At 36.8% G+C, this 15722-nt stretch overlaps 2 protein-coding genes across 3 annotated transcripts; both read right to left on the reverse strand.

Annotated features, from left to right (window-relative positions):
• Positions 1–477: 477 nt before the first annotated feature.
• LOC125473243 lies at positions 478–3984 on the reverse strand. Of its 2 annotated transcripts, none has more exons than XM_048575832.1 (7): positions 3878–3984; positions 2843–3225; positions 2572–2735; positions 2415–2495; positions 1796–1871; positions 1618–1710; positions 478–992 (listed from the first exon to the last, which is right to left on the reverse strand). In XM_048575832.1, exons 2-7 carry the CDS (start codon positions 3204–3206, stop codon positions 829–831), a joined length of 942 nt encoding a protein of 313 aa, XP_048431789.1. In that variant the 5' UTR covers positions 3207–3225; positions 3878–3984; the 3' UTR covers positions 478–828. The 2 variants fall into 2 exon arrangements, with proteins under 2 accessions (XP_048431789.1, XP_048431788.1); XM_048575831.1 differs by having other exon boundaries at positions 2572–2738.
• Positions 3985–6423: 2439 nt separating this feature from the next.
• Positions 6424–11085, reverse strand: LOC103942855 (probable protein S-acyltransferase 14). The gene is made up of 7 exons (XM_048575573.1): positions 10533–11085; positions 9955–10174; positions 9746–9837; positions 7894–8017; positions 7716–7801; positions 7254–7319; positions 6424–6584 (listed from the first exon to the last, which is right to left on the reverse strand). The coding sequence occupies exons 1-7, from the start codon at positions 10740–10742 to the stop codon at positions 6459–6461; spliced, it is 924 nt and encodes a 307-aa protein (XP_048431530.1). The 5' UTR covers positions 10743–11085; the 3' UTR covers positions 6424–6458.
• Between the last annotated feature and the right edge of the window lie 4637 nt (positions 11086–15722).

Here is a 15722-nt window from a genome sequence, read left to right on the forward strand (position 1 = left end):
AACATGGCTTACAAGAAAACGTAAAAAACAGCAAAAAATAGTGGGGGTTCGCAGCCGTTGCCGCCACCAGGGGTGATGGTGCAATGTAGAATTTCGTTTAGTTTAGAGCATCAATTAAAAAAAGAAAAGTTTTATTAGCACTCTAAAAATCTCATTTTACACTCCAAACTTTCTATATTGGAAAAGAAAAATACACTTGTGAGAAGTGTAAAATGAGATTTTTAAAATACCAATAACATTTCTCTATAAAAAATTGGTATAATTTCTTGATCTGTTTTACGCATATAAAATTCCCCGTTGGTTTAATTAGTAATTGAAGAAGAATTTTAATGTAATTTTGTTCAAGTTAGATTCTTATTTCTTTTGATACATGACATTCTCGTCTGCAATCCAATCCATAACATTGACACAATTCACGGATTATAATGGCAGATCTGTTTGAAAAATCCAAGATTGAAAGAGAGCAAAGCACGCGAGTGAATGTACCGATCGCACAACTTTCAATCACCAACGTTGAGTGAAACAAATTCGGTAAATGGTACAATCGTGATGGGTAACTCCTAGGATACATACTTCCAACACTGAGCCACTCAAACAACAAACCAACCTGCTACATCCTAATCGTCACCTTACAGAACTCAGATGAACAGAACAATGCGATTGAGCATGGCATGAATCTCTGATTCTCGCACTTCGGACTAAAAATACAACTATTGATTGCCCAACAGAGAATGGACAACCCGTAAATTTACTCAGACAAATGAAGTACTCTCCAAGTGTTTCAAGACAACTGGACTACCATCTCCCTGTCTCGACATCTGACATGGTTTACTCTATGTTGATTCTGACAACCCTTTTGGTCCTCCCATCGGCGGTAGTCTTTGTTGCGTTGTCTGATTTCATTCCTCTGCTGCTTTGCATGCGCTCAGAAGATGGAAGAAGCCCCACTCCCGAAAACACCTCTCTATTCTGCTCTCTGCTAGTGGAGGAACCTACATTGTAATGCCAATGTCATTCATTACTTGGCTAAGAAACTGAGTGGACCTTTTATTTAACCAGAAGTGATCAACTGAATTCTGAACACTAACATTTCCTATGATACCCAATGTACAAACTAACAAGGAAGGTAAGGAAGAAGATAAGGAAGTTCCGCTCGAAGCCTCCCAAAAGAGAGGAGGGAAGGGCAAAGTATGCATAGAGCAAACGCTCTAACAGTCCTTGTACAAACAGCTCATAGGTCTGACGCTTGGATATCTATCCCAAAATCTCATATGGCACTCTGGATTCCGTTGATAGAACATAACCACTTAATGGAAAACCTCAGGAGCTTCATTATTGCCAGTGCACTTTCACTGGTATTGTGGCACATACCATTCTCTTCCACCGGTTTCAACGCATGGAGCATGAGATAAGAGTTGATAACAATAAGGTCTGACTAACTGAAGATTAGGCCGATATTAAGAAATTAATAACAGAATTGACAGGGACATTTACCCAAGACTTTCCGCTTCAAAAAGCTAATTAGACCCCATCTAACCACAGATCGAAATTAAATAGGTGACAAAACAAACACAAGGGATAAATAAAGAAAGTTTGCGGCTGGAGGGGGGTGCTTACTGGTATTGCCGTGCATATCAAATTCATGTCTCCATCTGGGCAAGTGCCCTCCAACATTACCAGTCCATGCTTCTTCAAAACCAGGAAGCTCATCTGCAACAAAATGGCAACATCAGTTCTACTATTCGTACATCCAAAACACAATACGTATCAACCATATAAGGCTGCAAATACAAACCTTCATTTAAATTGTGTAAAGTTTGCAACATATCCACCTTCCCATCTGACTTGAGCTTCCTTGTAACAGAATGACCCTACATAAGCAATACAACCGTCCCAATTCCAATAATTACAGAGTTCATTGTTTATGATTTCGTGATGCTTACACAGAAGATGTGGGAAATAACAGCCACAAACTGATCTATGCAATACTAAAACAAAACATAGTTGGGTGCAGTTTCAAGAAACAAAATGGGTTGAAATGAATAATGCCGAATGATAGCATAAAATCCAGTTCCATTAAACTTGAGAACAAGGATAGTAACACAATAACAAATATTTAAGGTGACAATGTACATGAGAGCAATCTCTCAAGCAACACAATGAGCACACCCATGAAAGGGAGGGTAATTCAAGGGTAATGCACTGCCTACACTCACTCCATTTTGATCTAAATTAAACAGAAAAGGGTGACTTTGAGTGTTCAATACAAAAGGTCAGTCACCTTTTATATCAATTTCTTAATCGACTGCTCTTTCCAGAAAATGACTAATGCCTAAAACTACAAATTGTTGTTAAAGGTGTTATATCCTTTGTTCTTGCTACAGGCTATATTAACAGACAAAAGAAATTTTTACCTTGTCATAAAGTCCTCTCGAGATTCTATGTGTTGCTTGACCGGTTGTCTTATCTGCTTCTTTAGCCTCCTCAAGCACCAACTGATGTGCAATCACAAGTTCAGTTAAAGAAAGAATTATGCAAGTGACATATCAAATCCCAGAAACCATTACTTACGCCATCACTGCCCGCCCTTCTGGTTCTCGTAGAAGTGTAATATGCTCCATCTACACCACCATATGTAACTCTGCAAGTCTGAAAAGATAAACCACGGCCTTGGGACTGATTGCCCTCCACCTTATTGCGGTCATTTCTATATGTCAAATCCTTGCTTTTCCTCTCTTCTACATTCAACATGTCAACCATCAGCATCTTACACCAAATGTAAATTACAAGGTTGAGTATAAACCCTCAATAATTTCTAACAAAGATGCGAAAATTTCATTACCGTCCAAAACATCATCCGGATGCTCAACAGATGGTTCTTTACTCGAAACAGATTGCTTTCCACAGTTATCTCTCTCATCCCCAGTAACTATACCATCCCCTCCCTCATCATCAGAGTTCAGTTCTTCTACTGATATTTCATTGGCTCTACCAGTCTCCGGTGTATCACTAGAAACGGAACTTGGACCGAAAATACTAGACTCGAACATGCTACCAATCGGGCGATTAAAGAAGGGATCATCAAATGGATCTCTTCCACCAAAGAGGCTAGGGAACATACTTCTCCGGGACCCAAAGCCCCGAAAACTATCTAACAATCCGCGTGACTGAGAAACACCACCTTTACTGTCTCTTTCACTCTGCATTTTGTTTGTGTTTATCCCTCTGGAAACAGATAATCTCAGTATAGATTATTCTTCATATTACCACACGTCAAAAATTACGAATAAAAATGATCAAAAACTCAAACGGTTTAAGTTCAATTAGGTACGTTTCATTCCAAAGTCCAAAAAAAAATCTAAAGTTTTGAAACTATTGTATTTTATCTTCTTATATATTTAGTTTCTTTCATATCTTCCAAAATCGATTATCGACCAAAGATAATTGATTAAGAAACAATTATCAACACATCTTTGTGAGGAATTCCATATAATTAAAGAAAATCATAAAAGTAATCACACAGAAACTAATGAATTATCGAGACGTATATATTTATCATTATATTAACATGTAAGTGAACGATCATCCACAAACATTTTTCGTATAAAACCATATCCGAGATAGCTATTATAATTAAGTTGAATACTCGTGAAATTCGAATGAAAATTAAAACTGTCACAGGAAACGAGCTAAACGACTGGTTTAGGGGGCAGATTTTCACGGATATAGCAGAACATAAATGATTGTTCGCATTAGGGACAGCAGATTTTGTGGACAGTTAATCGAGCAGAGAAATCAGATATTCGTTATTCTGTTTGGCACCCGAGAAAATGAGAGAAGAAAGAAAGAGGGATGAAAAATCAAAAGAGCTTCGTACCTGTTAGAAGGAAATGAAACGAGGGTTTGAGAAATCGAGAGAGTGGAGGAGAAGAATATAACCAGAGAATTCCAGAACGGCCTAATTGCTTCGTTTCGTTTCGTTTGGTTGCCATTATATACTCGTTGCCTTTGAGAGGGAGCGCCGGGCCAGATATTTACACGTGTCCCCCTCCATTGGTCCACGACTTTCTGGAGGCAACGATTTGACTGCATCTACATGGCTTGGACACGTGTCACATAATCATAGGATGCAGGCAAAACAAATGTTCGAAAAACTTTGTGCTAGTTTACCGAATTACCCTTCTCCTCTACGACCAAACACGATTAGCTTGAAAATGTTGGTAAAATAATTGAAAACGTTTTTGTCATTTATTAAAAATGTTTTTGGGATTATTTTTTTTTTTAAATACAAGTGTATCACGAAAAAGCATTTAAGCGTATTTAGTCTTTCAAGTACTTTCGAACAAACTCATAGTTATGCCTGTCAGTTTACACTTAAGTTCAAATATATCTCTTCATAAGTTAGAATAGTTCCAGATATCATTTGGTTAGGAAAAAGGAAAAAACCAAAGGCAAATGTATAAGAGAAATTTTTTGATATTTTACTTTGACAAAATAAATATTACAGTTCTAAAAAAAAGTGAGGCGATAGGTGGGCGGAGCGCTAAGGCCTAGTGCCTAGGCAGCGAAACAGGGCATAGACGGGGGCTTGAGCGGGTTAGGCTAATTTAAGTAAATTTATTATATATGGTATAATAAGTGCCTACTTATACTTAAAATGCCTAATTAGATAAATGGTCCTCATAATGATAGAGTATTTGGAAAGCAAACTCGAATTTAAACCCTGATAATAAAGTCCAGTAGAATTTAAGCCCCAAAACAAAATTCCTATTAATTCTCCGTTAACTCCATTTGCCATGAATGAAAGCACATACAGTCAAGGTCAAGAGCCAGATAAGCATAATTGCGGACCTTGTTGGGAGCTGAGGTAGTTTCAAAGAAGATCAGGGCTAGCCCTGAGGGTAGCCCAAGTAGGCGCCTGCTTAGGACCCCCACTTCAGAAAGGCCTCCAAAAAAATTTTATATGTTGTAATTAACATATAAATATAAAAATAAAAAAATAAATAAAAAATAATTCATTTGTTAGTGCAATGGAAATGTTCGGTCTCATTTTTCTTTGGGATGTTGAGTTCGAAACACGAAGTTGCATTTTAGTCACTAAATTTTTCTAGCCCCACTTTGAATACTATCTAGGACCCTCAAATTCTCAGGGCTAGCCCTAAAGAAGACTAACATGCCACGCACTGCTGGCCTTTGATTGGTTGCGACCAGAAGGTGGAGGGAAGGATGAACCGTCTGCCGTTGTTGGAACTCTAGCTAGCACCTCCGTTAACTCCCACAGGAATTTGCAGCTGGTCGTAATACTTTCTAGCATTCTAGAAGTGACAAACCCTGAAGCGAATTCCCTTGGAAATACTATCAGAAATTTGATTTTGCGCTACAAATGATTGAATCCAAATTCTTTGACCACATGGACTATATTCTGAATACTCTATCACCATGAGGACCATTTATTCAATTAGGCCTACTTAAAAAACACTTAATTGTAGAGATACATAAATTGCAAAATAAAATGACATATAAATTATAAAGTATTAAAACATATTGAAAACATGTGGAACAATCATAAAATGAGTGTTCATCCTAGTATTCAACAAGTTTCTTACATTTTATTGACAAAATAAAATGAAAAATGCAAGTTACCAATTTTGTGTCTAAGTGAAAGTCGCAACCTAAACGGATGCTGGGGTAGGTTTAGGTGGGCTAGGTGGGCATCTAGACAGACTAGATGGACGCCTAAGCACGTCTAAACACATTTTCTTAATTTTCAAATGCCTAAGAACTAATCGGACCGATGACCGACTGCCTAGCGCATACGCAGCGCCTAGGCGAAAACTTTTAAAACATTGATAAATATAAAATATTCTACTCCGCATCCTAGTATATATCAAGATTTCCGGCCATTAAAGATTGGTCATTGAATCCTTGACCAAGAGTGTAACGCCAGAAATCTCAGTGTACATGATATCGGAGATCAATCATGTACAAGAGAAGAAAAAATTCAGCATGAAATTACATTATTCCTTGCAAGCATATTACATTTGATTGGCTTCTGTAATTTCAATGGATGGTACAACAAACCCAAGGACGAACATAATCAAATTACCACATCAAAGTTCCATTTCCCTTATGTTACAGTTCCCAGATTCCCAAATTACCACATATTTAACACACACAATAAACATCAGCCAGCCATATGCCATTCCCACTACACCGCAACACTGCAACCCATAAACCGCTCTCCCCGGCCACCCACCCCTTGATAACGGTCCTCTTTCTCTCTCTCTCACTGTTATGCTTACAAGAAGATGCCCGTGGGAATGAAAGTTGCGCCCATGTAAGCCGCGAGCCATTTGACTGAGTTATGGCTGCAAGGAAACTTCTTGTGGATGTTACTCCTTTACTCTTATCTTTGTACAAGGAAATTTCTGTATTGCTGACATGTCTTACATACGGTATTAGAACTCTTGGGAGTCAAACTCAGGATTAGACGGATACTCGAGACCCTGAAGCGCTGGTATCCGTCGTAAATCTTCATCTGAGTAAGCAGGCATGAACCAGTATCGTTTGTCTGTCCCAAACACCTGGTATGGAAATAGCAGAATTCCAGTCGTATGAGCACACACTGACAATTACTACGACTATTACAACCATGATCATATAGGTACCAGATTAAAGACAATTTTAGGTTAAACAGTATTGTTCATGAAAAAATATCCTGTCAGACGTTCAAATCCAGGCAAGATAGAACAGAAATCAGTTTAACCTGCCCATTGCTGGACTTCAACCTGCCCCATGTACTAACATAACAACAGTTTTGTAAAAGACCTTGATGACCCTTGGTTTAATCAGAAAGTAAAATAGTTAAAATGTAAGATTGTAGTGCATATGCCATGACTCAGTGCTACACCTCATTATTCATGATATAACCAAGGAAACTAGCATTATAATGTTCTTCTAAGAGTATAAATAATCTGCAAACTAAGGGAAAACTAATGAATTTACGCATTTAGCAGTCGGTTGCAGAGAATTGTGTTCTGAGGCTTCCATAAAATGCCAAATCATTCCGGACTCAGTGATTATTCTATATTATATATTATAGAACGTAAACTTTCGTTCCTCAGCAAATGTTAACTTCGGAATTTTAACTTGTGAGTTCAAAACCAACTAAAAACGCGGCATGTTGGTTAAATTTAAAAGATGCACTTAAGAAAACAAAGGAAGGACATTGATGTATCGCAAATTGTACCAACCTGTTCAAAATTCTTTTTTCGACCAAGGTCATAGCGCCATTTAAAGGAGGTTTTCTTTTCATATGCCTGATCACAGAGAATAATTTCATCAGCATGCAATTCCATACCACAAGACCAATGAAGTTATTTATATGTTTGTATGAAAAAGCCTAACCATGAGTTACTAATACAGTGTAACTAGATTTTCCACATTGCTGGTGGCCCAAACATTAAACCAAGGCGACATAATTTAAAGTTGACAGACGTCGATCTAGGGACCTCTAGTAAAATTTGACATTGAAATCAAGGAAAGCAGCATTCTCCTTAATACATGGAGCCTGAACTACATATCAAACGTCTAATCTTTCTATAAGAGCCTACCTCTTTGACATCATTAAGATATAAGCACAAGGAAATCCCCAGTTAAAAGGCAGAATGCAAAAACCAGACCTAGTGTTAGTGAACTGAAGCAAAATACATCACCTCAATGGTTGTGGTATTTGCAGCCACCAATGATATATGCATTATCAGAAAACCCAAAACACTTAATGCAAATGCAAGATTCAGGACTGCAAACAGAGCAGAAATGTTCATTAGTTAAGCAGATACCAACAGCCTTGAAGGTGAGAATACTAAGAAAATAGGTAAATTTAGATAATACCAAAAGCAAGAAAGGTAGTTGCAAGGGTGCTAGGTGTTCCAGGTACTTCTCCCTCGCTAAAGAATGATATCAAATGTGGCAGCAAGGATAATGTTACAACACTTGTCTCAAGAAATGTGTAAAACTGCATTCAAATTAACAAAAGCATGAAGTTAGTCTACAGGTAAAGTTTATTCAATGTGAAATCTTACTTAAAAAATTCAGAAATCCCATGAATAGATAGCTTTGCAAGATAAGGAAAATCACATAACATGCACAAGAACTAGTTTCTGACACAACAATCCATACAATTTACCATCTAGTTGATTAAATATTGACCCACAAACATGATTAAAACATACTTTCCAAGTTATCCAGGGAATTTCCCATTGTATAGCATATAATATGCAACTATTACCCATACCAACCAGACTGAAACAAAGAACTTACCATCAAAACAAAGAGTGACTACATTCTTTAAGAAGACAGTAAAAGTCTCTAGAATTCTTAAAACTCTTGCATAAATTACAAACTTTTATTATCGAAACAAAGAGTGACTGCATTCTCAAAAAACAAAGTGTGACTGCTTTCAGATTTTCTACCAATCTAAAGCTTTTCATTTAAAGTCGCTGGCCCTACGCTACAGATTTTTAAAAGCAATCAACTCGCATCAAATCAATGGGTTTTGATTAGAAATTTTAAATGATATAATTTCCATATTGATATAACATAAGTTAGTAAATTAGGATAATCATAATATTTTTCTGTGTGTATTTACCCAAAATCATAAAGAAATTTGGATTTAGTTGCAAGTCCCTGCCCATAGAAACAAAAATTAGTTCATCTGGTCAGATTTTCTTCTTTTATCAAATTTGTAACCATCAACTTAGCCTGCAGTCCAAGACCATTTTATTAATGCTAGGAAAAACTCACTACAGAAGCTCATATCTGATTTATATATATAACCCATTTACAAAATTATATACATCCCAAAAGGACCATGTTCCTAATTTATGAAATAATACCCACAAGGTTATACTTCTTATAAGCCAACAATCATTCCAAAAGTTAAATTATGGAGTTCCTTTTTAAGATTTGCTCTTCAAGGTGTGATGTGTGTGCTATGAGTTATCTACAAGAAGGAAAACACAGTTTACCCCTATGGTGGATTCAGAAAACCATAAGTCATGTTAACGTTCCATGAAATGCTGCACATCAGAGTGGTCACCCAGCTCTCCCTTTGGGAACAATGGAAACTAGCCCCAACACCTTTAACATCTAATCAAAGTACCTTTATTGGAAATGCTCCCAACTAGGGTGAACGACTTAAATGCAAGTACCTTTGTACTACCAGCTTGGCTATCATAGATTCATAATCACCACTCACAATCATGTGTAAGCCTCATACCTCAGAGAATAAAGCTAAAATGCAATTAGAATAGTTCTTGGCAACAAGATCATCAAATAAAAATTTGCAGGTTAGGGTGCAGAGAAAACATTAGGGGCCGTTTAATAATCATTTCGTTTTCAATTTTCGCTTTTTTGAAAACTGAATTGTTGTTTGGTAACTACTTTCAGTTTCAAGAAAATGAATATTGAAAACTACTTCCTTGAGTATTCAAAATTTGGCCTTGAGCTTTCACTTTTTGGTTTTCAGCATTCATTTTTTTGAAAACTGAAAGTAGTTGCCAAAAAAGTGAAAACTAAAAACTGAAATCTGAAAACTGAAAACGAAATGGTTATCAAACGGGCCCTTAGGGCATATTATAAGATAATGAAAACGGAATCCTTCTGTAGTTGGAATAAAGTCTAACCCATTCAAATATAATCTCCTCTTGAAAAGTCTTTCCGCTTACGCAGAAAGCAAACTTACCAAGAAAAGAAGAAAATAATTGTAATTTAAGGCCCCAACACAATGAACAACCCATACACAATGGTGATCCATTTTCAGTACACACCGCCCACCTGAAAGTTGAAATAATTTCATGCTCTGATATAAAGACAAAAGAATATAACAAAGCAAAACAAAATATCGCTAACTGATATTACGGGGAAAAAAAAAACACAGATATGGTGACTCACAAACTGAGCAATGATGGCAACGAGGTGGTTTCAGCTGGTTGCACTTCCGGCAATACCGGATCCTCTGATTAGAGGGGTCAGGCTGCAAACCATTAAAATCCGACCAAGTCAATGGGTCAGCCTCCCCTCTCTCTTCATCAACAGCAGGCCTCCAATTAGGTGGCACACCACCCGGATCCGTCAAAACAACAGAAAAATAACTCCATAACAGCATCACCAACTGCAACATTATAACAAGCTTTCCACTCTTAGCCTAATTTCCTCTAATACACTTAATCAGACACCATATCTTGACTGCTTTGAGCTAAACACAAATTAATATACACTCCAATTTACCCGGAAAGCTAAAAGAACTCTAGAAATTACTGCCAAAAGAAGCTCCAAGTAATTTCGAAGTTCTTGGAACATTTGAAAGAAAAAAATGGCAGATTTTGTAATTACAAAACCAAAAGCCACAGATTCTAAAACCCAGAACCTCTAACAGAAAACCCATCAACCCCACAAAGCAAATAAAAAAATAAAAAAATAAAAAGTTTAAAAAAACCCAAAATTTAATAGTTTTTGGAAGAACCCCTTACCAAGCAATGAAATATGATCAATACGCCAACGGCAATGAGAGAGTCAAGGCCGCCATCGTACAAAGCCGGGCCGTAATTGGTGAAAACGACAGTGTAATAGGTGACACCGACGACCCCAAGAACCAGGAGGATCATGACCGACCCCAGACCTCGCAAAACTATGCAGAACTTGAACACGTTCCAAGCCATGGCGACTCCCGATCTATGCATAATATTACTCAAAAATACCGAAAATTCATAAAGAAGGATTCTTTTTTCCCAGTTCGATCTCTCAGGGAGGTGGGTGTGATCTAGGGTTTATGATTCAGCTGATGGTTTGGAAGTACAATCTCACAAAAATGCAAAACAGAGTGGGAAACAGTAGTTTGAAAAACAGAGAAATATTTTCTCTACTTTTGTTTGCTATTTTTTTTGGATGTCTTAAAAGTTCTGGAAACGAAATTTTTGGAAGGAAAGGGTTCAAGCGTGAGATTCCAGGTGGGGCGTCAAATTGGAATCCTTGTTTTGGAGACGAGGTTTTTTCTTTATTCACAGCCCTTTGTCTAATGGGATCTGCCTTTTTGAATAAAAATGGGGATTAGTTATGGGATCATTTTATGTTGAATTTTAATGGTTTGAATTATTTGTTTGGTAACTTTCGATTTATAGATTTATCATTGTAAAATTTAATTTAAAACTATTTGCATATTTAATTATCATGATGAAATTTTATTATTTCTTATAAAATAATGTGTTCGTCAATTTCTTTTAACTCAATTAGGTGTCTCACATATTTCCGATTTGACTAATATTTTGTAAGAAAGATCTATGAGATCCAACTTAAAACATAGACGGTTTGGATCATTGAAATTTAATGTAGTGTGAGCTCCACAACTAATCCCTATTAAAAAAAAAAAAAAAATAGGGATCAATTTCCTTAATAACAGCTCTACTGTTGCTTATTGCCTTGGGGATAGGCAACTCAATCCACTCCCCACCACATAATCCCAAAACACTACAACCCACTCGGGCAATTGGGTTCAAAGCAAGCTCAATGGAGAAGTCAGACAATAATCACCTGGCCATATGACTCAAGGCTAACCACAATTTAAATTATTAAAAAATTAGAAAAATTATTTAAAAAATTATAAAAACTAATTAAAAATATAAAAAAATTATAATTTTTTTCTATAAATACCTAATCATGTTCCTCCATTTTACACTACATTTCAATATTTTTAATCAATTTTTTATTATTATCTGAAATTAAAAATAAAGTTATCTGTTACTATTTTATAAAATAAAAAATACTAATATTTTAATACGAATTGCTTGGGCTATTTAGCTTTGGGGTGGAGATGCACTTAGGCAGTTACTGCTTATTTAAGGGGATTGAGTTACCTATTACCCAGGAGGCCTTACTACACTGAAAGAGCTCTAAATGCCTCCTTTCTTTATATATAGTTATAGGGCTCTTATTTAAGTTTCTAGTTAATCTGTATCATTAGATCAAGATACTCTACAAGAACATCTCATTAAGGTAGGGGGAAGTCATTAGTGGGTTGGATCGTCGTGTGAAGCCGTAGTGAGGCGTAGGAAGTAAGTCTACCGACACATCACCTAAGGAACAGAGAAATAGATTAACTCTCTTCTAATCAGTGGCGGAGCTAGGAATTTAAAACAATGAGGTCAAAAGTTGAGCTTCCATTACTAATCACACAAAGCAAGCAATTCCGAATTCAAACACTGCCTTAATGTTTTGTTTGTCATTACCTTGAGGGTCATGGATGGCTCTTCTGAGAAAAGCATTGGATACAAATGAAGACCCTTGAAACAAAGAAAAGAGTGGCCGAAAAGGAAACAACAAGTAACTTTGATAGATTGAATAGGAAACAAATGAATTATCCAAAAACAAAAGTCTGATTTGGGAAATCACTGAGAAAATGCTGAAATGATTGAATTGGTTAAGATTAGATGTTTTTTTTATAGGCTAAAATTAAAATAGGGAAAATGTCGGAAAAGTGAATAAGAGTAGCAATAGATTAGTAGTCACCTAAAGTTGTTTCCTTTGGCAAAGCAAGATGAAAGGAAGAATAGTGACCCCAAACCAAACCAAAGGACAGTGTATATATATATGCAGTAAAGACAGAGTGCCGGTCGATTCGATGCCCTAGACAGGGCAGGCTGAAAACACGGGTCTAACGATTTGAAGACTGCCAAATGGTAAATTCATGGTGATGGGAAAATTTAGCAGGGGGAGAAGAGGCGATGATGGAGTGATGGCTAACAAATTGAGCAGCAGCTTATTTTCTTCTTCTTATTTGGGGTTATCGGCACCGAAAAGGCTCTAGGTGTTAAAGGAAAAGAAATCACTCAAGTTGTACAAAGTGGACAGCAGGAATGTAGCAGGTGGATGCACATTCTGGACAGTTTGGACAGTTGCATGTGGATACCACATCTTGGTCAGCAAGGGTTTGGACGTGGTGGATGCACATCATGGGCGTGGTAGCTGCATCATGGGCAGCAAAGATGCCTTTTGTTTTGATGATTACATGTGTGTTGTATGTATATGTATATGTATATAATAGCTACTTCCATTTGCAACATTGTGCACATCAATAAGGGCAATATGTTAGCCATTTGGCCACAAGGTTATTAGGGTCAAAGAATCTCATTGCCCCCACCTTGGCTCTGCTACTACTTCTAATGGCTGGTTTACTTAGATTCTTAAGTAAGAGAATTTAAGTCCCAACTTGTGATATTTCTTAGAAGGGAACATTTGAATTTAAGTCTGATTATTTAATAAAAACGGTTGAAAAAACCATTTCTATCACTAATGCTAGTGCAGACTTCCAACTACTCTCTTAACATCAAATAGATCAGCATATGCAAAAAGGTTATAACTATTTGCATATAAGTCTAATCCAGGTTGCCGTGAAACCATTAACTAGGACAGGGTTAAATACCTCAATTATACTCTATCTAAGAGACAAATGTCACAGAAACTTTGTTAATTCCATTTTGGGATTAGTAGAGTCTTCTTTAAGTAAGGGGCAAATTTACTTTAATTGTTACCCGAACTTCTCCGTGTCTTTATCCAATCTCGGAATCTTAAAGACCCTTACCTTAAGTGTGGATACCCAAGGATATTATATAGACCCTAGATCACAGAATATCACTATGATTTATCGATTTTCATATAGGGTTATAAATACCGTTGTACCTTGAGCCAAAGTTACGGATAGTAAAGGACAAACTATTTTGTTCCAAGCTAATTTAGGAAAAGTACATATGGTGGTACCGAAAATGATTAGATGGAATAAAGTTATTCTACTTGAAAAATGGAGATTGCATGATGCAATTTCTCCTCAACCTATCCAAAATCGACGTATTAACCAATATGATGATGGAGATGTAGAAATACATTTTAACAATGACAGGTTTACTTGGCTAACCTTAGGTCCTTGGATAAGTGTTGATTCCCTTAGGAAAAACCTTTTGCAAAACAAATTCCTTTAGGAAGTCAACACCTGAAACAAGCTCGTATAAGCAAGATCATGAAAGGACTACCCTAGAAGGCCTTAGAAAGACCCAAGAACAAGTGCATTACCCTTTATATAAGGTCGAAAATACTGGAGCCACAACTCCTTCTAGGAATTCTAGGAATCTACCCTTACAACCATAATTTAATGAAATGATGTTGAATCTAACATCTGTGTAATAACAAAATTTGAACCAAATAAGGACTTTATTGAGAAAGATTATCTCAGTGAAGGGAATACTCTAAAAAGAGAATGGCTAGAAAAGGCCTACGGCCCAGGGAAAAAAGCTTCCTTGAAGAAACTTCTCTATATTTTCATGATAGAAAAGGGGATTGATGCAAGATTTTTCCTTTGGTATGAATGGTGTGCCAAGAAGTACAATTTTCCTGAATACACTCAGGGGGCGTTTGTTGCGCCGGACTATCTTGGACGGAATTAGCTTCAAGGACTAAGCTGGACTGGCTTAGACTAGACTAAATTGGACTAACTTAGTGAAGCGTTTGGTGCAGTATTGGACTAAGAAGCTGGATAATAACAAATTCTAATATTATATTATTTAATATATAAATTATTAATATTTTATTATGATCGTATCTTTTTCTTCATTTTTTCCTACCATTTTCGTCCCACTCTTTTCCTCTTCTCTCATCGTCCCACCCTTTCCCTCTTTTTTTCCTCGTAGACCTCTCAATTCATGTCTCTTTCTCATTCCTGGTCAAACTCCTTATTAATTCCAATCTCTATTTCTCTGTCCTCCCTCCTTCTCTAGCAATGCGTTGTTCGAATGGAACCTCACGGCTCCAATATTCCCGACGAGTTTAAGGTTTCCCGATGTGTTTTCCAGCTAACCGTCGTTAAATTGGATGAAGTTAGCACCGCCAAAAAATTCATCACCATCCCTAGACCGAGATCTTAGCTTTGAATGCTCGAATCTGTCATGGATTTGAAGAAGCCCAAACAAGCTGAGACTTCCAGGCCATTTTCCGGCCACATTCGACCACATTTTGGCCTCGATTCAGGTAAAATCGTAATCTTGTCACTCCCAACTTCAATTTGGTATATTTTATATGAAAGTTGGTTGTGAAATGGATTTGAAAGAGAGTCGGAAAGTTAATGATTGATCTAGATGACCGGAGATGATGAGGAGTCTGTCGGGAGTGGTCATTGAGCATGACGATGACGAGAAAGAGAGGATAGTCTTAGCTAGTCCGATGGTTATTGGGGGGTCTCGCTAAGAACTCTTAGTGAAGGGTTTTGTCCATGCTAGTCCCCTTTAGTCTCATTAATGTTAGTCCCAGCATGGAACAAACACAATATTTGACTAATAGCTAGTCTAGTCCAGTCTAGTCCAACTTAGTGAAGGCAAACAAACGCCCCCTCAATGTATAAGCACTATAGAAAATCCATTTAAGACTTATACAATAAGAGAAGGAAAAGAAGAAAAAGCAATACATACACCAAAAAAATCTATCCATATCAATTCCAAAGGAACAATTGCCTCTCCTTATAGGGAAGTTCCTGATGAAGGGCTAGAAGCTTCTATAAAAAAAATAGAGTTCCTGTTGTGATACAACAGAACAATTATACTAATTTGTTTCTTCAATCTTTAGGACAACAAGCCTCTAGAATAGAAAATTCATTAAAGGCAAATGATTCTCTTAAATCTAGG

Source organism: the organism of the source record quoted next, unplaced genomic scaffold, assembly GCF_019419815.1.
Source record: "Pyrus x bretschneideri cultivar Hongxiangsu unplaced genomic scaffold, Pyrus_bretschneideri_v1 Contig8, whole genome shotgun sequence".
In the NCBI taxonomy this organism is placed as follows: domain Eukaryota; kingdom Viridiplantae; phylum Streptophyta; class Magnoliopsida; order Rosales; family Rosaceae; genus Pyrus; species Pyrus x bretschneideri.